Source organism: Micromesistius poutassou (genome assembly GCF_964030765.1).
Source record: "Micromesistius poutassou genome assembly, chromosome: 6".
In the NCBI taxonomy this organism is placed as follows: domain Eukaryota; kingdom Metazoa; phylum Chordata; class Actinopteri; order Gadiformes; family Gadidae; genus Micromesistius; species Micromesistius poutassou.
The window spans coordinates 1,187,530-1,211,771 of record NC_140276.1 but is presented as its reverse complement, the minus strand read 5'-3'; the positions used below and the strand labels follow the sequence as shown (position 1 = coordinate 1,211,771).

Genomic DNA, 24,242 nt, shown 5'->3' with positions numbered 1-24,242 from the left:
GAGTGTGTTTATGTGTGTATTTGGGTGAGTGAGTGAGACAGATAGAGAGAGAGAGATACAAATAGACACACATGATAGACTAAATCAGGAAATGTGTAGTGAAATGAGAGAAAGTGACACAATTGTAAATCCCAGAGACAAACCAAGAGGTAACTGAGAAGGGGTTGAGGGCAATGATCTTCAAATGGCGAGATGGAGAGAGAGAAGGGGGGATAGAGAGAGCTAGAGACCGCCAGGAACAACAACTGGTACCCATTAAAGGCACCATTAAAGGTAAACTCTATTGTCAGCCGTTATTGTGTTGAATGTTTTAGTGTATAGTATACAATGTCTTCTGATACACACTAGCCTGGGATTTATAGTAATTAAGTTCAATGATAGACATGAAGGTGTGGGGTGCTGATGGATGCCAATGGATCCTAATCCGAATCATTTAATTAACATTAAAGGCTGTACGTGTTAAACCTGCGGATGAATACCTAACATCGTGTGTGTCTCTTTTTCATAGCTACAGCTGTGTGTGTGTGTGTGTGTGTGTGTCTATGTGTGTGTCAGTGCGTATGTGTGTGTGTGTGTGTGTGTGTGTATGTGTGTGTCAGTGCGTATGTGTGTGTGTGTATGTGTGTGTGTGTGTGTATGTGTCTATGTGTATGTGTGTGTGTGTGTGTCTATGTGTGTGTCAGTGTGTATGTGTGTGTGTGTGTGTGTGTGTGTGTGTGTGTCTATGTGTGTGTGTGTCTATGTGTGTGTCAGTGCGTATGTGTGTGTGTGTGTGTGTGTGTGTGTGTGTCTATGTGTGTATGTGTGTGTGTGTGTGTGTGTGTGTGTCTATGTGTGTGTCAGTGCGTATGAGTGTGTGTGTGTGTGTGTGTGTGTGTGCGTCTGTATACATGGTTTCCACAGCAGAGGCAGCTGTCTGTCCCCCTTGCGCGGCGTCTATGCCACCGGGGCTCTATTTCTGGACCCTGTGTTGTTCAGAAGGTCAGATAAAGTAGCCCTGACATGTCACAAAGTGGGGGTGGGGTTTGGGGAGTGTGGGGTGATGGGGTTTTAAAGCGAGGACCACTACCAACCAAACAAACACACAAACACAAGCGCACAAACACTGGCAGTAAGTAAAGGGGAGGAGGACGACAGAAAGAGAGAGAGAGAGAGAGTGAGAGGGGCACATACCCATATAGAAGTATAGTTATACTACACAAATGCAGTGAGTTAGGAGCTGCACTGGGTCTCCAGGAGAAAGGCTGGACTAATTGGTGCTACCTTTTTTAATTTTTCTGAAGGAAGACCTCAAATTAGACCTTTGATCCTGTTGGAAGCCCGACGCGTTGAAGACAATGGAGGGAGGATCACCAAGTGTGGATTCTTCTGTGGATTCAACCAATCACACGGAAGGAGACAAAAACAGTCAGGTTAGTTTTTGTCAAAGTGTGTGTGTGTGTGTTTGTGTGTATGAGCATGCATGCGTGCGTACCAGCATGCATGCATTCATGCATGTGCGTGTGTGTGTGTGTGTGTGTGTGAATCGTTCTTGTGGTTTAGTGCACATTTTAAAAGTGCAGATAAGAGATGCAGTTGACACATTCTCTCACAGACGTAGTAAAACGGCCAACAACAAAAAAAAACAGGCTGTTTGGTCCGTTCACACACCATTAGAGTATTTGTGGACAGAGCAGGTGCTGCGGTAGACAGACGTAGAAGTACGAGAGTATAGTGGCCCAGAGGCCAGTGATACACCTGTTCTTCTGCCAAATGACGGATTCAAGAATGTCCCACACATACAAACCAATGGCCGCATGGTGACGCATACAAACACACAGGCACGTACATACACACACACACACACACACACAAACAAACACAAACGCATGCACCCACGCAGGAACAAATGGGTCTAACAGCCCCCCCGTACTATTCAACACGCACACACACGTGCAAACACAAACAAACACACACACGCACATTACCAACAGACTGTTGAGTAAGCTACTGTCATTTATGTGTCATAAACACCGTTTTTTTATTCAAACATGTTTTGTCCGTACGTCCCTCTAAAACATTTAAGATGATTCACATTCAGCTTGAGTCATTGATTCTTTACTAGCCCGACATGAGTCAAGAGGTGCTATAGAAAATTGGAAACTAACAGCAACACCCATTTAGCTTTCTTTCTTTCTTTTCAGGGATTTTGAATTGTCTTGCAGTGGAGGCTTTGCCTCGTAGTATAAACATTCTCATTATCAACATCCTCTGCATCTGACTTCACGTTGTTTTCCTGTGAAATTGAAACATTGAATGTTGCTAATAATAAGCTGCAATCACAAAATCGTAAGTCGATATGTTAACGGTTGACACGTGTTACATTTTATGTGGCAGTTGGTTGGAGAGGCAGGGGTCCAGGGGCTGGAGCCGGAGAGTGAAGGCCCAGAGAAAGAGCCCTCGGCCGGGGACACAGCGGAAGGGCAGAGGGTGGCGGAGCCGGAGGAACCGCGCGGGGGCTCGGGGGCCGAGGGGGCGGTGGAGGAGGAGGAGATCAGTACGGGAGAGAACGACGTCCCTCAGACCACATCAGAGGGAGATAAAGATGAAGCAAGGACCTCTGAGGACGTAGTCCCCGCCACGAGCAAGGGAGCGGGAGAAACAGAAGAAGACGGGGAGGAGTGTGAGAAGAGGGGATCGGAGGAGCAGGGGAAAAATGAAGGGACGGGCAAAGCAGAGGAGGAGGAGGAAGAGAAGAAGAAGAAGGAGAAAGGGGAGCGTGTGGGAGAAGAGGCAGGAAAGGAGAAGAAGTGTGAGAAAGTGGGCAAAGCCAAAGGGGGAAATGTAGGTTCCAAGGCAGGGAACAAAGAGCAGAACAAGGTAGAAGAGGAAGACGGAAAGGCGAAGGAGGGGGGAAAGAGCAAGGAGTCAGAGAAGCAGGTGAAGACGAAAAGAAAGGCCGGCGGGAACCCGCCGACGTCAGCTACTACTACTGCTGCCGCCGCTGCGTCGCGACCGAGGACCTCTGGCCGCTCCGGGCGGCCGTCCACTAAGAAGGACATCCTCGCCAAGTTCCAGCAAGGGGCCCCCGAGTAAGTCGTTGTTTAAAGGTCCCGTGACACGCCACCAGGTGTGGGTGCAGTGGCGGAGCCAGAGGGGTGGCCAGGGTGGCACTGGACCGGATTGGCCACCCCAGGTGCCACCCCTCCCGCGTTCTCCCCCCTCCCCCCCCCTGTCGACATTCGCGATCGCCCCCTGTTGACAATCGCGTCCGCACCCCCCCCCCCCCCCCCGGACGACAATCACGTTCGCACCCCCCGTCAACAATTGCATTCGCCCCCCCCCCCCCCCCCCCCCCACCCCTCAACAATTCAATATGGACCCCCCTATAAAAGTCTTGGCCACCCTCTTGCCACCCCTTGAAAAAAAGTCTGGCTCCGCCACTGTATGGGTGTGATTAGCCGTTACAAGCCGTAAAGCCGAAGATCTGTCTGTTACGACATCACAGGGTGGGGCGTGTCCGCCTGTGATGATGTGTTGCTGTGATAGATCAGTCCAGACCAGCCTGACACCAGTGTGACCGTAGCCAAACGTCGCTCGTCTGTCCGTCACACACGTCACAGGTGGACACGCCCCCACCCCGTGACGACATAACAGACCGATTTTCAAAACTTGGCTTGTAACGGCTAATCACACTCACAGTTCTGGTGGCGTGTCATGGGACCTCTAAATCTGCTCGTGTACGGTTCATGCCGACACTCTGCAGAAAGCACTGCTGAACATTCTCATCAAAACGTTTCACATAAAAAAAACTGTGTGCACAGGACACCCGTGCCTCGCAATTTCAAAGTGCAGAGGTCACCGGGGGCCTCGGCCGCAGGGGCGTCGATCAAACAGAAGATGCTCCAGTGGTGCCGCAGTAAGACGCGTAGCTACGAGGTGAGGGCGTCGACTCGTCGTAAATCCCTGGCCCCCTCGTTTGAAACACGGTTTCTTTCCTTTGTTTTACTTTAAGTGGTTTGAACAGGAGCCATAGATGTATGTACTTCTCTCTCCCCCCTCCACCAAGGGCATTAACATCGAGAACTTCTCGTCGTCCTGGTGCGACGGGCTGGCCTTCTGCGCCCTGGTCCATCGCTACTTTCCGGACGCCTTCGACTACTCCTCCCTGAAAGCAGAGGAGCGGAGGAAGAACTTCACTCTGGCTTTCGGCACGGCCGAGTGAGTACATGCTTTCGCACACGGCGAATCTTCTGTGAGCAATAGAGAGCCCTGATGCGTTTGTATTTGTTGTTATTATTCATATGATTGTTAGTATCACGATTATTATCATTATTATTATTTTTTGTAGTATTATTATTACTTTCATTATCATTATTAATATTATTGTTATTATACGTTCTTCAGCTTCAATACCATACCAATTCCAATACCGTGTTTGACACCAGGTCTCTGGCCGACTGCTACCCCCTGCTGGAAGTAAACGATATGATCCTGATGGGCGACAGGCCGGACCCCATGTGTGTTTTCACCTACGTCCAGGCGCTCTGCCAGACCTTTTCCAAAATAGACAAATTAAAAAAGGACAAAGAGGACCAAGAAAAAAGTGCGAACGCCAAAGAGGAACCGGGGGAAAATGAGGCCAACGTAGCGGTGGGGTCAGTTGAGGAGAAGCAGCAGGGCGAATACGCGGTGGAGAACGGGACGGAGGAAACTACTGAACCGGAGAAGGATGAACACGTGGAGACTAGTACGAAGAGCACTGAGGGCGAGGTGGATGCACCGACGACCGCTGCGATCGGGCTACAGGAAGATGAGCATCAGAATTAGGAGCTGCAGGAGGGTTAATATGTCGAAGGCTTGGGAAACATAGCGGGCCTATAGATGAGCAAGGGCACTGACAGACAAAAGCTACTCTTAGATTATGTTGTTGAAGAGTCATGGGTTGTTTCGATGCTTGTTTATAGGCTTTACGCACTCACTCAGCCACGCAACAGTCACGCGCATACATCCACGCAAGATCGCGCATGTGTACGTACACACACACACACACACACACACACTGGATACAGACAAACTTTACAATGTATTAATTAATTAATTAATTTCATGGGTGATAATATAATTTGAAAACTCTTGGTTGTATTAGAATGTTTTTCAGCAAATGTATTATTTCGTAGACGTACCGCGTGTGTTTCTAGCCACGTTGTAGGTTTGATTTGGATATTGGTGGGGACTTTTTTTTTTTAATTCACTATCCACTACCCACACCAATGCCAAGTGGTGCACCCACACATGGACACAGACTATTAAAAATCATATGCCGCTGCATTACAACCAAATCTATCCTCTTTTCAAGCTCATATATTGCAATATTTTCTGGGCCTCAACCTACAAGAACTTACCTGAAACAGCTTTTGTTGTGTGTCCAATGTAGCCATGACAATAACGTTTTTCTAAATATATATTTTTATAGACTGTCTAGTTCTTAGGACATGTGGTATAAGTCTACTCAAAGGACCAAACAAATAAGTCATAGGCCTAATATTCATGTGACCAATGATTTTATGACCAGAGAATGTCTCTGTTATAACCTAGTTAACAAGATGGATGCCAGAACGTAAAGTTGGCTATAAGGTGGGTAACCGGTAACGTTAAATCATTGTGGTCCATGTGAACAGCAATATACGCAAGGCAACATTGTCATCATATAATAGAGCTGTGCTCCATTCGTTGAGGTTACCTGTGGACAATATCTATAATATGATGGTGATATTTAAGTTATTGCTTTCCTAATCACCTTCTCCGCTCCAATGAAAGGCCTTAGCTTGTGGACGAGCGGATGTAATTACATAAAAGACACAATACGTTTTTCAGACCCTATGTGGGAGAGGATGAAATGATAATACTGACAAAATACGTTTTTCGGATAATGAACAAAATACGCTTTTCGGATAATGTTTCCGTTTCCGTTTTTTTCGTCTTTTTTCGACGTTTTGCGTCGCAGTCGCCTAGCTGCCCCAGTCGAGTTTTTCAACGTTCATTTTTCTTGTTAAATTTCAATAAAATAATGAATTAATAATAATAATTGATCTTTTTAAATATAATTATTATTATTAATGACTTTTTAAATGTAAATTTAACAAGAAAAATCCACCAACGGTCCCTCTGGTTTCTAGGAATCGGTTGTTATTGGTTTTTTTTGGTCATTATTTCGAATTATGGGGATCTATTCGTTTTGAACGACCACGGTGTCTCTCGGTCCAGAAATGGCTAAACAAAGTTTTGATTTTTCTAAGTTATGGTAAATTTACGTTTATTTAGGATGTTTATGAAGGAGCATCGCCTACTACAAATCCCATGCATTTTGTTGCAGCATAACAACAAGTGAAGGGGTAGACTATGAGTTTAAAATACATAGGTCTGGAAAACCATAAAATTACGTGTTCTGAGGGTTTCTAAAGATAAACAAAAAATGATATATGGAATTTAACTTAATATGAGTTAGTTAGGTTAATTTGTTTTGGTGTGTGGGTTCCGTTTTATATCAGAAGTCGGATCGCTGATTCGTACGCCTGTTCAGACGGGGGCGGTAATGCACCGAAACGTTGTTTGAATTCACCGAATGAAACCAGCAAGAAGAAGTTTCATCACTGTTTATGTTACCTCTCACCGGCAGTCGAGTAAAACATGTTAATAAACATGTCGCCGAGCGGTTCCACTTTGGAAGAACAGCTCGCGTCCATAATGGACGTACTTGCGAAAGCGGCCGTATCTGAGATCAGCCAACTGTTCTCGGAAGGCTCGACTACCCTTCGCTTACAGATAACTCAGAGCCTGAAAGAAAACGAAGCGCTGAGGACGAGGATGAAGGTGATGAGGAGTGAGCTGTTTTCACTGCGGCTTCAAACCAGATCAAATGCATCGCGTGCGGCAAGTCGTTTCGCCCTGGCTCGAGCCAACATCTGCAAACCGCGGAGTAAACATCTGGGGAATGGTGAGTGGATCTCCGACTGTGAGGGGGGGGGGGGGGGGGGGGGGTAGTAATGATAATAATATATAGATAGATAATAATTAACATTTAATAATAACAGCACAGTAGGCTACGGGTACCTAGCCTACGCATGCCTGATCTAAATATACGTCATGCCCATTTCTGGCATGCTCTTGGTATAGAATTTAATGTATTCCTCCTCCTCATCATCATCATCATCATCATCATCATCATCATCATCATCATCATCATCACCACCACCATCAGGTTTAAAGCCCCTGACGGATCACAAGGCGGTTCGAAATCCCCCTTCTCATTCACCGTCCAAAAGTGAGGCTTCAACCGTTACCGTAACTCCAGCAGAGGTAGGCACAGCACACCTATATAATCACACACCTTTATGATTCAGTGCGTCGTAAAGGGGGATTGAACTATTTTCTGTTCAAATGTCAACATGTGTCTTGCCTTGTGTTCCCCTCTCTATGTGGAAAGCAGGAGACCCCAGACATAATTTTTATCAAGGATGAAGAGGATATGGTTGGATGCAGGCCCGCTGTAGGTGAGCACTAAGAGTTAAATGGGATAACAATATATTCTAATGTATTATATTATTCTTATAATGATATGTATAATTATCTACTTTTCATTTAGTAAGTGAGGTCCGTCTTGTGGCAGTGCCCGTGTTTGGACAAAGACTTATTTTCTAATCTTTTTGATTAAAAGTTAAAACCACTTCATACCTATGAACGTTCGATACAGTGACCAGTTTTACTACTAGCCCTGACGACAATAATTTATATATATATATATATATATATATAAATGTATTATATGACAAAGATGCAGCAAATATGCAGGTTAATGGTTTTGAAATGAACATATTAGGCAGCTATTTCAATGTTTGAATGAGGCCAAGTGTTTAACTGACAATGAACATGTTTACCAAGTTAGAAATATAAACAATTATTTTTCTACAAAATAAAGCCATAGGTTAACTGAAATCAGTAAGACTTAAATAGTAAACTTCTGCATACACTGTAGCTACTCACTTTATCCTTATGTCCACATTATGCATTATTACAATTGCTTTCTCTATAACTTCAGTTTTTTCCTCTGCAGAAGAATGCGATGCATTTGGAGACCGCGGCGCCACCTCGGAGAGTCTGCATGTGGACGCCCCTGGCTCCTCCCACATGTCCAGTCACATCGGGGACCTGCGGATCCTGAGCGTCCACGGACAAGGGGACGGCCATGACACCCTCTTCACCGCGTCCGAACTGGAGGCCCTGAGCTCGCTGTCCCCGGACCACAGCGTCACCCACGACAGCCTCCTCAGCTTCAGCAGCGGCGGCCCCAGCGAGAGGGCGGCCCCGTCGCTGGGGACGCAGGACGGCAGGGGGGGTCCCGTCAGGGACGGCCACGCAGAACGGCTCCAGCGCCTCCAGGCCGCCTCCCTGTCCCTGAAGCACGCCGCGCTGGAGGCCGGAGACAAGGGAAGGCGACCGGGCCACCTCGATGCACAGTTCCCGTTGCAGCACGGCTTGGACTGCGGCGAGCGGTTCTTCAGCCACAAGGAGCCAATAGTGCCCCAAACACTGGAGCCACCCTTCTCCTGTGCCTTTTGCGGCAGGTCGTTGGCCAACAAGGCCAAGCTCACCATGCACATGCGCATCCACACCGGCGAGAAGCCGTACGGCTGCGTCCAGTGCGGGAAGCGCTTCACGCAGAGCGGCAGCCTGAAGATCCACATGAGGACTCACTCCGGGGAGAAGCCCTGCGTGTGTCTGCAGTGCAACGCCCGCTTCAGCGACCCCAGCAATTTGCGTCGCCACATGGTCAAGCACATTGGCAACGAGGTGCTTTGACACGCGGGGCAGCGGGACGCTTTGATTGACACCTCTACCGTGTATGGGATGGAAAGACTGCTTTAGGTTTCATCACCTGAAAAATGTTTTTATTGTTGTTTATAATCTATGTCTGTGTCATTACCGTTACCTTTGTAATCACAAATTGCCAGCAAATTTCACTCGTGGAATAGACTTTTGATTGATTGATTGAATACTTTTTTTTTGAATACTTGCAGTCTTGTTTCCCGTTGAGTCCCGGGGGTATTCAATTCATAAGCATGACATGAGAAATACCAACAAAACAATTTAATCATCATAAGAAATAAAAACATGTACAGAGTAGACGGGGAAAAAAGAGGGGGGTGGGGGGAGGTGATCACCTGTCTAAAGCGAGGGGTCGTGACTTCTCCTTATGGCTGAAAGGTGGCTCTTGTGGACTACTGCAATGTAACCCAACATTATACATGATTGTGTTCATTTCACTTATGTTTTCATTCTGTGTGCTTAATTCCAACTACCTCTTGTTTTGACTTTCTGTTTGCTGTCTTCTTTCTACTGCCAGTATTTTCTAGTTCTTACCTTGGGTTTTATCACAATGGGCAATAATGGTTGAGTACTACTTTCTACAGTTACAGATTATCCAATAAAAAATGTCACTGGATATATGTATAGATCTCAGTGATGCTTAAGACAGTTTACGGTTCTTCCTCTAGAATGCAGAATTATTCTAATGTGATAGAGTCAGAAGATTTGTATTATTGTTCACCCTTCACTCCTTGTTTGTCTTATGAAAGTTAAGTAAAAGGATGACCATGTGAGACAAAATCACAGTATTGCTTCTGTTAATAGATAATTGTCTGCTGAATCGACTGTTTGAAATAGCGGCCGGTTATTCTGAAATAACCAACGTTATTCAAATTATTCAGAAATAATCAACAGCTGAATGTCAGAATGGAGTCACACACACACACGCACGCACGCACGCACACACACGCACACACACACACACACACGTTGTTTTTCCAGTATTACGGTAATATACCGGAAAAGGAAGTAGTTCGTATTCCATAGTCCCTTTCGTGCCATTCAGACGGTGACGTTAATACACAGAAACATTTTTTTTGTATTCACCAAATGAAAACAAGAAGATAAGTTGAATCATTGTTTCTTTAACTTTTCGCCGGTAGTAAAAATGTTAATAAACATGTCGCCGAGCGGTTCCACTCTGGAAGAACAGCTCTCGTCCATCATGGACGTACTTGCGAAAGCGGCCGTATCTGAAATTAGCCAATTGTTCTCGGAAGGCTCGACTACCCTTCGCTTACAGATAACTCAGAGCCTGAAAGAAAACGAAGCGCTGAGGACGAGGATGAAGGTGATGAGGAGTGAGCTGTTTTCACTGCGGCTTCAAACCAGATCAAATGCATCGCGTGCGGCAAGTCGCTTCGCCCTGGCTCGAGCCAACATCTGCAAACCACGGACTAAACCACTGGGGAATGGTGAGTGGATCTCCGACTGGGACAGGGGGAAAACAGGACGGTCCAAGTGTTCAGGATTTAGACGCTCATTATCTATTCATATAATCAAATAATAATAATAATAATTAATAATAATAGGAAATAGTAATGATAATAATAATCATGCTTAATTATGAACATTAATAATAAGAGTACAGTAGGCTATGGGTACCTAGCCTACTGATGAACACATGCCTGAGCTCGATATGCGTTATGCCCATTTCTGGCCCTTTGAATGCTCTTGCTATGACATTTAATGTATTCTTCATCATTCCATCAGGCCTAAAGCCCCTGATTGACCACAAGGTGGTTGGAAATTCCCCTTTTCATTCACCGTCCACAAGTGAGGCTTCAACCGTTACAACTCCAGCAAAGGTAGGCACAGCACACCTATATAATCACACACCTTTATGATTCAGTGTTTCGTATCAATTTATATATATATGCAAATACCAACATGTGTCTTGCCTGTGTTCCCCTCTCTATGTGGAAAGCAGGAGACCCCAGACATAATTTTCATCAAGGATGAAGAGGATATGGTTGGATGCAGGCCCCCTGTAGGTGAGCACCAAGGGTTAAATTGGATAACAATATATTCTAATGTATTATATTATTCTAATAATGAAACATCTACTTTTTATTGAGTGTGTCTATGCTCTCCTTTTGTATGAAATAATTCCTTACTCTGAAAGTCTTGGCATGAGATCCGTCTTGTGGCAGTGCCCGCGTTCGGACAAAGACTCAGACAAACAGGTCTCAGGGAAAAGTAGATTGCAGTTCAAGTGGTTTAATAACCAATTTGTGTGCAGCCAGAACTCCCAGGGCGGGAGAGCAAACTGCACAAGGTTTATTTATACTTCAAAACAGACAAACGTTAACAATGGGGACCTGTAAACATTTGATAATGGTAACCTATTACCATTTAGTGTTTAACTCCCAATGGACACATTTACCAAGTTACAACACAAACTTCTGCATCTACACTGTAGCTACACACTTTATCATGTTGTCCACATTGTGTGTTAAACAGTGGCAGTGTAGAGGGCACTAGGGCGCCACCCCTCCGTGATATATTCACTCGAATATATCTGCCAACTATGATGAATAAACCATTAAAAATACAAAATAAATCAACAAAAAATACATAGCGTTTATCCTCGTTGAATTGTTTGATAGACTGTACTTGCCTGGCCAGCAACCATTTAAATGCGTCTGAACGTCAGTTCTTTGGGCTAGGCTTGTTATTGGTCAATAAAGCCGTCCTTCAAGTCAGGGGCGCCGGCCACGATGAAGTCTATGTGAGCGTGCAAACTTTTAGCTGTCCATCAAGCAGAGACAGCGTTTCTTTGGCGCATGAAAATTCCACCGCGGGTCGCAGTTGTGTGTGCCCCAGACCAATGGCATTGGATTGGAAAATTCAGCGCAAAAGTCAATCAAATAGGCTACCTCCCTCAGCAGCATTCGTGCAACACAACTACACGCAAAGAAGAGATAGATCGCTTACTAGCAGAGAGTTCTAAAAGCACTTTCCACCCATTTCAGTGGAGGAATTGTACTCCCCAAGCAATTGGGGGAGTACAGTTATACTTAAAAGGAGCAAGTCAGTTAAGCAAGTAACATATTAATTTAGTCTTTTGGCCTGTAGCATATAAACAAAAGCAAAAAGCAACAGAAGCAACTGTCCCATATTTCTAACTGCATTTGAAATAGACATTGAGACTCACAAAAAATGGACGCTATAGGACAGTGATCATGATTTGCCTCAATGTCAGAATCACAACAATGGGTACACTTGTAAGCTTGTCCAGGCCCTGCAAGTCAGGATGTAGGCTATGAATCTGAATGAATAGTAGGTAATAGGTAATGGTCATCCACAAAATGCACCAGAATACAGGAAATCAAATCTACCAAATTACATTTTTTCTGGGGGGGGGGACCCCAGACCCCCTGTCTATTATTGTGCCCCACCAACAATCTTTATCACCAGCCGCCAGTGGTATTAATACAATTACTTTCTCTATAACTTTTGTTTTTTTCCTCTGCAGAAGAATGCGATGTGTTTGGAGACGGCGGCACGCAGGACGGCGCCACCTCGGAGAGTCTGCATGTGGACGCCCCTGGCTCCTCCCACATGTCCGGTCACAGCGAGGAGCTGCGGATCCTGAGCGTCCACGGACAAGGGGAGGGCCCACTGGCGGTGGACGGCCACGACACCCTCTTCACGGCGTCCGAACTGGAGGCCCTGAGCTCGCTGTCCCCGGACCACAGCGTCACCCACGACAGCCTCCTCAGCTTCAGCAGCGGCGGCCCCGGCGAGAGGTTCTCTGTGCAGGACGGCAGGGGGGGTCCCCTTAGGGACGGCTACGCAGAACGGCTCCAGCGCCTCCAGGCCGCCTCCCTGTCCCTGAAGCACGCCGCGCTGGAGGCCGGCGACAAGGGAAGGCGACCGGGCCACCTCGATGCACCGTTCCCGCTGCAGCACGGCTTGGACTGCGGCGAGCGGTTCTTCAGCCACAGGGAGCCAATAGTGCCCCAAACACTGGAGCCACATGCAGTGGCCAACAAGGCCAAGCTCACCATGCACATGCGAATCAACACGGGCGAGAAGCCGTACGTGTGCGTCCAGTGCGGGAAGCGCTTCGCACAGAGCCGCAGCCTGAAGATCCACATGAGGACTCACTCCGGGGAGAAGCCCTGCGTGTGTCTGCAGTGCAACGCCCGCTTCAGCGACCCCAGCAATTTGCGTCGCCACATGGTCAAGCACAGGGGGGCCCGTGCTTTTTCGGCTTGCGAGCTACTGTCAAAATGATCCACCTATGTTAAAAAATGCTAAATGTGTATATTTTTATATATATATATATATATATATACTGAGTACATACTCTGATGACTTGCACTGAATGGAGTCAGCCAGAGTTTCATAGTCCGGACAGTAGCTGCGGGTAGCTAGTCTCTATCGGGCTTCCGAACACCATGAGTCACGATGGAATGGGAATTATACTGACTTCATAATCTTCATGTGGGAAAAGGCGGATTGGCATAAAATAAGAGCCAAATAATGCAGTCAATGAGGTAGCACACTTCCTCCAATTTCTATTTGTTCTTGTTTCTTCTTTCTACTGCCAGTATTTTCTAGGTCTTTCCTTGAGTTTTATCACAATGGGCAATAAGGGTTGAGTTCTACTTTCTACTGTTTGATTATCAACTAAAGGTCACTGGTTAAATGTATAGATCTCAGTGATGCTTGTGTCCGTTTACGGTCCTCCCTCTAGATTGCAGCATTGTTCAGATGGGACAGAGTGTGAAGATTTCCAGCATTGTCACCCTTCACTTCCTGTTTGTCTTACGAAAGTTAAATAAAAGGATGATTGACTTATGTCAACTTCAAGTATAAATATGTCAATCACTTGTATGTAAGAAGATAATGTTGTTAAATAAAATGTTTGACACTTTGTGTTAGGGATAGTATGTACTTTATCCCGCTTGAATCAATAATTTGACACTTACAGTACCAGCTCAGCTCAACTCGCCTCGACTTGGCCCGCCTTTTTTTGCGTTTCCATTGGCAAAAAAAGTACCTGGTACCCCGGGTACTTTTTTTAGTAGGACCTCCGTCGAGGTTCCAACTTCCAAGCGAGCGGAGCTGGTACTTTTGTATGACGTAAACAGGCTGCTGGCAACTGATTGGCCAGCGGCTGCAAACGGGAATAATCACTCAAAGTTAAATTGTGTCCGGCGTGGCTGGAGTCCACGAACCCGCTCCCGAGGGGGACACGGATCAGCGTTTCGCTGTTTCATTTTTGTGTCGTTCCTTTCCCAGGGCTCAAGTTTCGCCTCGATCAACATTACCGTATGACAACAATAGACGCGCAGTCATTGTGCTTTTTATTTTATTTTATTTCCCATCATAACCTTTCCCGGGAATCAGGAAATAGTGTTGATCAGATTCAGATTTCCCGGGATTAAAACCTAATGACGACCCGCCCATGTTGGAGAGATACTTTTTTAGATGGAAACGCGACGTGCCTGGAACCAAACGTCGTGCCAGCACTGCATGCTGGCGAGTTGAGCTGGTACCGTCGGTGGAAATGCGGCAAATGTAATCAATTTGTTGTAGATTTAAATAATTATAGTATTGCTACCGCTAACAGATTATTGTCTGCTAGATTCGACGGTTGGAAATAAGAGTACATAGCAGTTGGTAATTCTGAAATAATCGACCGCTGAATGTCACAATGGACCAATCAGAATGGAGTTTTCGTCAAAGCCGAAGTGGATGGTCACAACTTGCCCCACGTTGTTTTTCCCGTATTACGGTAATATACCGGAAGTGGGAATTGTTCGCCTCGTTCGGGAGTAAATCAACAACAAAGGGTTCGTTTCATGTCAGTTTATGTTACTTCTCCCGGTAGTCGAGTAAAACATGTTAATAAACATGTCGCCGAGCGGTTCCACTTTGGAAGAACAGCTCTCGTCCATCATGGACGTACTTGCGAGAGCGGCCGTATCTGAAATCAGCCAACTGTTCTCGGAAGGCTCGACTACCCTTCGCTTACAGATAACTCAGAGCCTGAAAGAAAACGAAGCGCTGAGGACGAGGATGAAGGTGATGAGGAGTGAGCTGTTTTCACTGCGGCTTCAAACCAGATCAAATGCATCGCGTGCGGCAAGTCGCTTCGCCCTGGCTCGAGCCAACATCTGCAAACCGCGGACTAAACATCTGGGAGATGGTGAGTTGATCTCCGACTGTGATAGGTGGAAAACAGGACGGAACAAGTTCAGGGTTTTTTAAGCACGCTCACTTACCTAATAATTACGTGTAGTATAGAAAATAGGAATGATAAAATAATCGTGATTGATAATGAGTAATAACCGGCCAGCTCACAACCGATGCCTCGTCTAAATATACGATGTGCCCATTTCCTGCACTCTTCATTTAAACTTCTTAATCATCATCAGGCCTAAAGCCCCCGATGGAGCACAAGGCGGTTGGACATCCCCCTTATCTTAAACCGTCCAAAAGGCAGCCTTCCTCTGTTACAACTCCAGCAGAGGTAGGCACAACACACACATAGAAAGCACACACCTTTTTGGATTCAATTTGTCGTTAGTGTGGATTGACAACAACTTTCTGTGCAAATGCAAGATAATGTCTTGCGTGTGTTTCCCTCCGAATGTGGAAAGCAGCACAACCCAGACACCATTTTAATTAAAGAAGAAGATATCGTTGGAGGCGAGCCCTCTGTAGGTAAGTAATAACCATTTAAGTCAGGGTAAAGAATATGACTGCAGCACACATTCTTAACCCTCTGTGTCAAGTGTGTACAAAGCAATATACTTTTGTGCAAATAATGAATTAATACCATTACTTTCGCTGTTTTCCTCTCTGCAGAAGACTATTATTACTTTGGAGACCGCAGCACACAGCGAGGCGCCACCTCGGAGAGACTGCATGCGGACGCCCCTGGCTCCTCCCACACGTCCAGTCACGACGGGGACCTGCGGATCCTGAGCGTCCACGGAAAAGGGGAGGGCCCACTGGCGGTGGACGGCCATGACACCCTCTTCACAGCGCCAAAACATACGGTCTGGAGCTCGCTGCCTGCGGACCACAGCGTGGCCAAGAGCCTGGACTGCGGCGAGCGGTTGGTCCACCGCGAGGAGCGGACTGGGCAGGTTGGAAATCCCCCTTCTCATTCACCGTCCAAAAGGGAGGCTTCCTCTGTTACAACTCCAGCAGAGGTAGGCACAACACACACCCAGAGAAAGCAGTAGCACACACCTTTTATGATTCAATTAGTTGATAATTGGGATTGACAATTATTCAGTGCAAATGCAAGAATATGTCTTGTGCGTGTTTCCTTTTTTTACGTGGAAAGCAGCGGACCCCAGACACCATTTTAATCAAGGATGAAGAGGATATTGCTAGAGGCATACCTGCTGTAGGTAAGTAATACATATTGCAGCCATGCAAGCAAGCAAACGACCTGGATCAACTGAGATTGTATTCTACCAGTGCCTGGTCCTCCTTCCAAAACGCATCATGAACAGAGCCCTGCTAAAGCACGAGTACAACGTGGGAGGAGCATTTCAAAGATGTAAACAGCTAAGAGCCCAGAAGGGTTTCAGGACGGATGCCACATGAGCTGGTTTATCATTTCTAAACAAATAATTGAATTGCAAACGTTTAAATGTTAGCTGATCAACTTACAGGTAGCCCTTTCACACATGCACTGTAAGCCTGACGTGCTCCGGATTACAACCGGAGGGGCTGCATGTGGGAACACAAATGTCAGAATCTCCCCCTCCGGAGTTTACCCGCCCAGGCCCCTAAGTGCGAAGGAGAGCCGGAGAATTTCTAACGAGCGAGTGGGCGTGTTGTTGACCATGTTGATGACGTTTCTATCTTATGTCTGGGGGTAAACCGGGAGCATGTAGTCTAGCTGCTTTGTACTTTTGTATCAATACAATTACTCTCTCTCTCTCTCTCTCTTTCTGTTTTTTGTCCCTGCAGGAGACTGTGGTGACTTTGGAGACCACAGAACGCAGCGAGGCGCCACCGCAGAGAGTCTGCTTGCGGACGCCCCCGGCTCCTCCCACGTGACCAGGCAGCGGCGGAACCTGAGAGTCCACGGAAAAGGGGAGGGCCCACTGGCGGTGGACGGCCACGACACACTCTTCAGCGCGTCCGAACTGGCGGCCCTGAGCTCGCTGTCCGCGGACCACGGCGTGGCCAAGAGCCCGGACTGCGACGTGCCACTCGTCCACCGCGAGGAGCTGACCGGGTACCGGGCCTTCCGCAAGGGCCAGCCCTGTGTCGTGTGTGGCAAGGTTTTTCCCAACAATGCCAAGATGATCATCCACATGCGCAGCCACACCGGCGAGAAGCCGTACGGGTGCGACCAATGCAAGAAGCGCTTCCAGCAGAAAGGCGACCTGAAGATCCACATGAGGAGGATCCACTCCGGGGAGTGGCCCTTTGTGTGTCCGCAGTGCAACGCCAGCTACAGCGACTCCAAATATTTGCGTCGCCACATGATCCAGCACATGGGCAACGGGGCGCTTTGACACGGGGCGACGGGATGCTTTGACTAACATGTCTATGGTGTCTGTGTGTCTGCCTCGTACACCGTCCGTACGAGTTGCAAGTGGGGAAATCTCCCAAGCTTTCTTGCGGCATTTCACGGAGGAAGGCCCCCTTTTGGTTGGTCCCACTCGGAATTCTGAGAGTAGATCGAGTTCAGTGAGGCAGACAAAAACAAAAATGGCTGCGCCGCCCCTAAAGAGATTTATTTTCTTTGTATTTGTACCACGTTGGTCATTTTAATGTTGATTTTAAATGCTCTTACACACTTGATTACATTGCTACTTTATTCCGGTCACCATATGCATTGCACGGTCTTGCTGTGCGTGCAATACAATGTAAAGTTGTGTTGTTTGCTTTCGAGCTGGTTTGCTTAAGAGGCTAATGTAGCTAACAATATCAATGACTAGCCAATGACATGACACAATCACAAAGACGAACATGAACGCTATAAGTGCTACGAGACAGGGAATTACGTCACAAGTGCAACTAGTAAGGCTTGTGTACGAGGCATCTGGAACACACCATGAGTCAGTTTACGGTCCTCCCTCTAGAATGCAGTATTATTCTGATGGGACAAAGTCTGAAGATTCCTAGCATCGTTCGCTCTTCATTCCTTGTTTGTCTAATGAAAGTTAAATGAAGGATGATTAACTTATGTTAAATTCAAGTGTAAAATATATCAATGACTGGTATGAAAGATAACTTTTTTTTTCAACGTGAAATTCAATTTGACGCTTTGTGTTAGGGATAATATAATGTGCATTATCCCGCTTACACGGATAGGCTACTTAGTATATCAATAATTTGACACAAAATGTAATAGTAGATTTAAATAATTATAGTATTGCTTCCGCTAATAGATGATTGTCTGCAAGATTCGACGGTTGGAAATAAGCATTGCAGTTGGTAATTCTGAAATAATCGACCGCTGAATGTCACAATGGACCAATCAGAATGGAGTTTTCGTCAAAGCCGAAGTGGATGGCCACAACTTGCCCCACGTTGTTGTTGTTGTTTTTTCCCCGTATTACGGTAAAGTACCGGAAGTGGGAATTGTTCGCCTCGTTCGGGGGCATAGAGTAGCGCAGACCTTTCGTTAGGGGTCCATGGTTGCCCAATGAGCAGTTTTCATAGGAATGAATGGGCGCCATGTTTTAATCCGCTGTCATTTTCTTTATAGGTCTACGTAGGTTCAATCGACAACAAAGGGTCCGTTATTTCAGTCCGTTACTTCTCACCGGTGGTCGAGTAAAACATGTTAATAAACATGACGCCGTGCGGTTCCACTCTGGAAGAACAGCTCTCGTCCATAATGGACGTACTTGCCAAAGCGGCCGTATCTGAGATCAGCCAACTGTTCTCGGAAGGCTCGACTACCCTTCGCTTACAATTAACTCAGAGCCTGAAAGAAAACGAAGCGCTGAGGACGAGGATGAAGGTGATGAGGAGTGAGCTGTTTTCACTGCGGCTTCAAACCAGATCAAATGCATCGCGCGCGGCAAGTCGTTTCGCCCTGGCTCGAGCCAACATCTGCAAACCACGGACTAAACATCTGGGAGATGGTGAGTTGATCTCCGACTGTGATGACCACGCAGTCGCTTGGATGTAGTCGTGAACCTTTATGTTTCTGCGTTGGGTTTACGTGTCGCTGTGCATGGCCGTGATAAAGACTCTAAAGAGAAAACAAATAGTTGCCCTTGTCTGTATATGCTGTTACTTTACAATTGTCTACTACTAGAAGTGTTGATAATGGTATGGTATGCATTATATCTAGCAACTTGAAAGCTGAATACGACTCAAACAATGTGCCACAAAAACAAGATAGGCTGCTACAAGTCTCCACTTTTCACCGATTACAAAAAAAAACAAAAACTGCTATGAAGGCAAAAGTTGCATGTTTTGCCTTTGATTTTTTTTTTTTTGACATACAAAGCCTATTGCCGGAAATGATGTAATCAGCGGACCAATCACAGCCCTTGCGGTGGACGCAAGGAGGGTCCGCAAGGACGTAACGGGTCCGTGACCCTTTGCGTCAACGTGGAACAATAAAGAGCCCTTAATAGGTGGGAAACAGGACGGGACGTTTAGGGACGTTCACTTATCTATTTATTACGTGTAGTAATAGGAATGATAACAATGATCATGATTAATAATAAGGAATAACAGAACATTAGGCCAGCTCACAACCCATGCCTAAACTAAATATATGATATACCCATTTCCTGCACTTTGAATGCTCTTGGTCTAGAATGCAATGTGTTCTTCATCCTCATCACCATCAGGTCAAAAGCCCCCGATGGAACACAAGGTGGTTGGAGATCCCCCTTATCTTAAACCATCCAAAAGTGATGCTTCCTCTGTTACAACTCCAGCAGAGGTAGGCACAACACACACACATACAAAGCACACACCTTTTATGATTCAACTTGTTGTTAATTGGGATGGACAACTTTTCTGTGCAGATGCAAGAATATGTCTTGTGTGTGTTTCCATCTTTATGTGGAAAGCAGCAGACTCCAGACACCATTTTAATAAAGGATGAAGAAGATATTGTTGGAGGCATGCCCGCTGTAGGTAAGTAATGCATATTTATAGCCATGAGAGCAAACAAACGACCTGGATCAACTGAGAATGTACTTGATTCTTCCTGCGCTAAAGAGCCTGGTCCTCCTTCAAAAAGTTCAGAGAATCTGAGAGCCAGAGAATTCACAAGGAGTGTGTGTTGCATCTGTAAAGAGCAACTCTGGGCTCAATCCCATGTGTGAAAGGCCTACAGGGAAGGACACGACATCCCTTGTTATTGTCAAAATGTAATAATTGTGCTCTTCTCAAATGTAATGTTGTGCTCAGCTCATCTTCGAGTCTGGGGAGGAAGGTGTGGGAGGAGACAACTCTCTCCAATACTGTGTATTTATGACTGCGGTACACATTCTTAACGCTCAGTGTCAAGTGTGTACAAGGTACATACTGTATCCCTTTGTGCAAATAATAAATTAATGCAATTACTTTCTCTCTGTTTTCCTCTCTGCAGAAGACTACAATTACTTTGGAGACCGCAGCACACCGCGCGGCGCCACCTCGGAGAGACTGCATGTGGACGCCCTTGGCTCCTCCCACACGTCCAGTCACGACGGAGAGCTGAGGATCCTGAGCGTCCACGGAAAAGGGGAGGGCCCACTGGCGGTGGACGGCCATGACACCCTCTTCACCGCGTCCGAACTGGAGGCCCTGAGCTCGCTGTCCGCGGACCACAGCGTGGCCAAGAGCCTGGACTGCGGCGAGCCGTTGGTCCACCGCGAGGAGCGGACTGCGCATCGGGGCGGTCGCAAGGGCCAGCCCTGTGTCGTGTGTGGCAGGGTGTTTCCCAATGCCAAGATGACTATTCACATGCGTACCCACACCGGCGAGAAGCCGTACGGGTGTGACCAATGCATGAAGCGCTTCCAACAGAAAGGCGACCTGAAGATCCACATGAGGATTCACTCCGGAGAGAGGCCCTTTGTGTGTCTGCAGTGCAACACCAGCTACAGCAACTCCAAATATTTGCGTCGCCACATGATGAAGCACACGGGCAGTGGGGCGCTTTGACACAGGGAAACGGGATGCTTTGACTAACATCTCTTTTGTGTCTGTGATGAAATTACTGTTTAAGGTATTTTTTATTCACGATTTTGAAGACTTTCCAAGTTTCAGATTTTTCTGTTTTTACTGTTGTAAATAATACATTTCTGCGTCATAACCGTTATATTTGTAATCACAAATTGCCTGCAAAGTTCACTTGTGGAATAAATTACTGCAATGTAAACCCTCATTAAACATGATAATTTCACTTATCTTTAAATTCTGTGTGCTTATTTCCTGCTCCCTCTTATTTTGACTTTCTGTTAGCAGTCTTCTTTCGACTGCCAGTATTTTCTAGTTCTTACATTTGGTTTTTATCACAATGGGCAATTATGGCTGAGTCCTACTTTCTACAGTTAGATTATTAATTTAAAAAGGTCACTGGTTAAATGTATAGATCTCAGTGATGCTTAAGACAGTTGACGGTCCTCCCTCTAGAATGCAGAATTATTCTGATGGGACAAAGTCTGAAGATTGCTAGCATCGTTCACTCTTCATTCCTTGTTTGTATAACAAAAGTTAAATGAACGGATGATTAACTTATGTTAAATTCAAGTGTAAAAGATATCAATGACTGCATGGTAATAACTTTTTTTCAACGTGAAATTACATTTTTGACCTTTGTGTCAGGGATAATTCATGTAGGTATTATCCCGCCTACACAGATAATTGAGTCAATAATTTGACACAAAATGTAATAATCTTATTAATAGAGTAGGCTACATAGCGGTTGGTTATACTGAAATAATCGCCCGCTGAATGTCATAATCGACCAATCGGAATGGAGTTTTCGTCAAAGCCGTGGAATAGTATTGGCCACAACTTGCCCCACAGTTTTTTTTCTCCAGCATTACGGTAATATACCGGAAGTGGGAATTGTTTGCCTTACGTTCGTGGGTAAATCGAGATCACAAGGTCCGTTTAATTTAAGTTGAAAACATGTTAATAAACATGTCGCCGAGCGGTTCCACTCTGGAAGAACAGCTTTTGTCCATAATGGACGTACTTACGAAAGCGGCCGTATCTGAAATCAGCCAACTGTTCTCGGAAGGCTCGACTACCCTTCGCTTACAGATAACTCAGAGCCTGAAAGAAAACGAAGCGCTGAGGACGAGGATGAAGGTGATGAGGAGTGAGCTGTTTTCACTGCGGCTTCAAACCAGATCAAATGCATCGCGTGCGGCAAGTCGTTTCGCCCTGGCTCGAGACAACATCTGCAAACCACGGACTAAACCACTGGGGAATGGTGAGTTGATCTCCGACTGGGATAGGTGGGAAACAAGACGGTCCAAGTGTTCAGGGATTTTTAAGCACGCTCACTTATCTATTTATTACGTGTAGTAATAGTAAATAGGAATGATAACAATGATCATGATTAATAATGAGCAACAACAGAACATTAGGCCAGCTCACAACCCATGCCTAAACTAAATATATGATATGCCCATTTCCTGCACTTTGAATGCTCTTGGTGTAGAATGCAATGTGTTCTTCATCCTCACCACCATCAGGTCAAAAGCCCCTGATGGAACACAAGGTGGTTGGAGATCCCCCTTATCTTAAACCATCCAAAAGTGATGCTTCCTCTGTTACAACTCCAGCAGAGGTAGGCACAACACACACATAGAAAGCACACACCTTTTATGATTCAATTTGTTGTTAATTGGGATGGACAACTTTTCTGTGCAAATGCAAGAATATGTCTTGTGTGTGTTTCCATCTTTATGTGGAAAGCAGCAGACCCCAGACACCATTTTAATAAAGGATGAAGAGGATATTGTTGGAGGCATGCCCGCTGTAGGTAAGTAATGCATATTGCAGCCATGCAAGCAAGCAAACAACCTGGATCAACTGAAAATGTACTTGATTCTTCCTGCGCTAAAAAGCCTGGTCCTGCTTCAAAAAGTTTAGAGAATCTGAGAGCCAGAGAATTCACAAGGAGCGTGTGTTGCATCTGTAAAGAGCAACTCTGGGCTCAATCCCATGTGTGAAAGGCCTACTACAGGGAAGGACACGACATCCCTTGTTATTGTCAAAATCGAATAATTGCAATAATAATAATAATTGCAAATAATAAATTAATGCAATTACTTTCTCTCTCTTTTCATCTCTGCAGAAAACTACGATTACTTTGGAGACCGCAGCACACCGCACGGCGCCACCTCGGAGAGACTGCATGTGGACGCCCTTGGCTCCTCCCACACGTCCAGTCACGACGGGGAGCTGAGGATCCTGAGCGTCCACGGAAAAGGGGAGGGCCCACTGGCGGTGGACGGCCACGACACCCTCTTCACCACGTCCGAACTGGAGGCCCTGAGCTCGCTGTCTGCGGACCACGGCGTGGCCAAGAGCCTGGACAGCGACGAGCGGTTGGTCCACCGCGAGGAGCGGACTGGGCATCGGGGCGGCCGCAAGGGCCAGCCCTGTGTCGTGTGTGGCAGGGTGTTTCCCAATGCCAAGATGACTATTCACATGCGTACCCACACCGGCGAGAAGCCGTACGGGTGTGACCAATGCATGAAGCGCTTCCAACAGAAAGGCAACCTGAAGATCCACATGAGGATCCACTCCGGAGAGAGGCCCTTTGTGTGTCTGCAGTGCAACGCCCGCTTCAGCAACTCCAGTCATTTGCGTCGACACATGGTCAAGCACACGGGCAGTGGGGTGCTTTGACACGGGGCAGCGGGACGCTTTGACTAACATCTCTTTTGTGTCTGTGATGAAATTACTGCTTAAGGTATTTTTTATTCACGATTTTGAAGACTCTTTCCAAGTTTCCTATTTTTCAGTTTTTACTGTTTTAAATAATACATATCTGCGTCATAACCGTTATATTTGTAATCAGAAATTGCCTGCAAAGTTCAATTGTGGAATAAATTACTGCAATGTAAACCCTCATTAAACATGATAATTTCACTTATCTTTAAATTCTGTTTGCTTAATTCCAACTACCGCTTGTTTGACTTTCTGTTTGCTGTCTTCTTGCGACTGCCAGTATTTACTAGTTCTTACCTTTGGTTTTTATCACAATGGGCAATTATGGTTGAGTCCTACTTTCTACAGTTAGATTATTAATTTAAAAAGGTCACTGGTTAAATGTATAGATCTCAGTGATGCTTAAGTCAGTTTACGGTCCTCCCTCTAGAATGCAGAATTATTCTGATGGGACAAAGTCTGAAGATTGCTAGCATCGTTCA

At 46.0% G+C, this 24,242-nt stretch overlaps 4 protein-coding genes across 5 annotated transcripts; all 4 read left to right on the top strand.

The window, feature by feature from the left end:
* Nucleotides 1-1,065: 1,065 nt before the first annotated feature.
* Nucleotides 1,066-5,310, top strand: smtnl1 (smoothelin-like 1). Of its 2 annotated transcripts, XM_084469826.1 has the most exons (6): nucleotides 1,066-1,111; nucleotides 1,284-1,412; nucleotides 2,377-3,071; nucleotides 3,804-3,918; nucleotides 4,049-4,200; nucleotides 4,428-5,310. In XM_084469826.1, exons 2-6 carry the CDS (start codon nucleotides 1,338-1,340, stop codon nucleotides 4,807-4,809), a joined length of 1,419 nt encoding a protein of 472 aa, XP_084325952.1. In that variant the 5' UTR covers nucleotides 1,066-1,111; nucleotides 1,284-1,337; the 3' UTR covers nucleotides 4,810-5,310. The 2 variants fall into 2 exon arrangements, with proteins under 2 accessions (XP_084325952.1, XP_084325951.1); XM_084469825.1 differs by having other exon boundaries at nucleotides 1,090-1,412.
* Nucleotides 5,311-6,669: 1,359 nt separating this feature from the next.
* Nucleotides 6,670-8,975, top strand: LOC311345439 (uncharacterized protein; the record flags this gene model as incomplete). The annotated part of the gene is made up of 4 exons (XM_084469838.1): nucleotides 6,670-6,976; nucleotides 7,241-7,338; nucleotides 7,466-7,532; nucleotides 8,093-8,975. 4 exons carry the CDS (start codon nucleotides 6,670-6,672, stop codon nucleotides 8,836-8,838), a joined length of 1,218 nt encoding a protein of 405 aa, XP_084325964.1. The 3' UTR covers nucleotides 8,839-8,975.
* Nucleotides 8,976-9,914: 939 nt separating this feature from the next.
* On the top strand, nucleotides 9,915-23,927 carry LOC311344713 (uncharacterized protein). The gene is made up of 13 exons (XM_084469068.1): nucleotides 9,915-10,319; nucleotides 10,618-10,712; nucleotides 10,835-10,898; nucleotides 12,383-13,140; nucleotides 18,689-18,986; nucleotides 19,707-19,801; nucleotides 19,935-19,998; nucleotides 20,456-21,003; nucleotides 21,894-21,900; nucleotides 21,977-22,291; nucleotides 22,557-22,651; nucleotides 22,783-22,846; nucleotides 23,162-23,927. The coding sequence occupies exons 1-13, from the start codon at nucleotides 10,013-10,015 to the stop codon at nucleotides 23,716-23,718; spliced, it is 3,267 nt and encodes a 1,088-aa protein (XP_084325194.1). The 5' UTR covers nucleotides 9,915-10,012; the 3' UTR covers nucleotides 23,719-23,927.
* LOC311345435 (uncharacterized protein) lies at nucleotides 14,706-17,588 on the top strand. The gene is made up of 6 exons (XM_084469834.1): nucleotides 14,706-15,067; nucleotides 15,297-15,391; nucleotides 15,525-15,585; nucleotides 15,730-16,079; nucleotides 16,220-16,283; nucleotides 16,852-17,588. The coding sequence occupies exons 1-6, from the start codon at nucleotides 14,761-14,763 to the stop codon at nucleotides 17,403-17,405; spliced, it is 1,431 nt and encodes a 476-aa protein (XP_084325960.1). The 5' UTR covers nucleotides 14,706-14,760; the 3' UTR covers nucleotides 17,406-17,588.
* Nucleotides 23,928-24,242: the final 315 nt, after the last annotated feature.

Excerpts from the sequence above, each read along its gene's own strand:
- smtnl1 (XM_084469826.1), top strand. The coding sequence starts at position 1,338 with ATGGAGGGAGGATCACCAAGTGTGGATTCTTCTGTGGATTCAACCAAT. Across the intron at positions 3,072-3,803 it reads TTCCAGCAAGGGGCCCCCGA|GACACCCGTGCCTCGCAATT; the intron begins GTAAGTCGTTGT and ends CTGTGTGCACAG. Across the intron at positions 3,919-4,048 it reads GTAAGACGCGTAGCTACGAG|GGCATTAACATCGAGAACTT; the intron begins GTGAGGGCGTCG and ends CCCTCCACCAAG.
- LOC311344713 (XM_084469068.1), top strand. The coding sequence starts at position 10,013 with ATGTTAATAAACATGTCGCCGAGCGGTTCCACTCTGGAAGAACAGCTC. Across the intron at positions 10,899-12,382 it reads TGGATGCAGGCCCCCTGTAG|AAGAATGCGATGTGTTTGGA; the intron begins GTGAGCACCAAG and ends TTTCCTCTGCAG. Across the intron at positions 18,987-19,706 it reads GACTAAACATCTGGGAGATG|GTCAAAAGCCCCCGATGGAA; the intron begins GTGAGTTGATCT and ends CATCACCATCAG.
- LOC311345435 (XM_084469834.1), top strand. The coding sequence starts at position 14,761 with ATGTTAATAAACATGTCGCCGAGCGGTTCCACTTTGGAAGAACAGCTC. Across the intron at positions 15,068-15,296 it reads GACTAAACATCTGGGAGATG|GCCTAAAGCCCCCGATGGAG; the intron begins GTGAGTTGATCT and ends AATCATCATCAG. Across the intron at positions 16,080-16,219 it reads CTGTTACAACTCCAGCAGAG|CGGACCCCAGACACCATTTT; the intron begins GTAGGCACAACA and ends CGTGGAAAGCAG.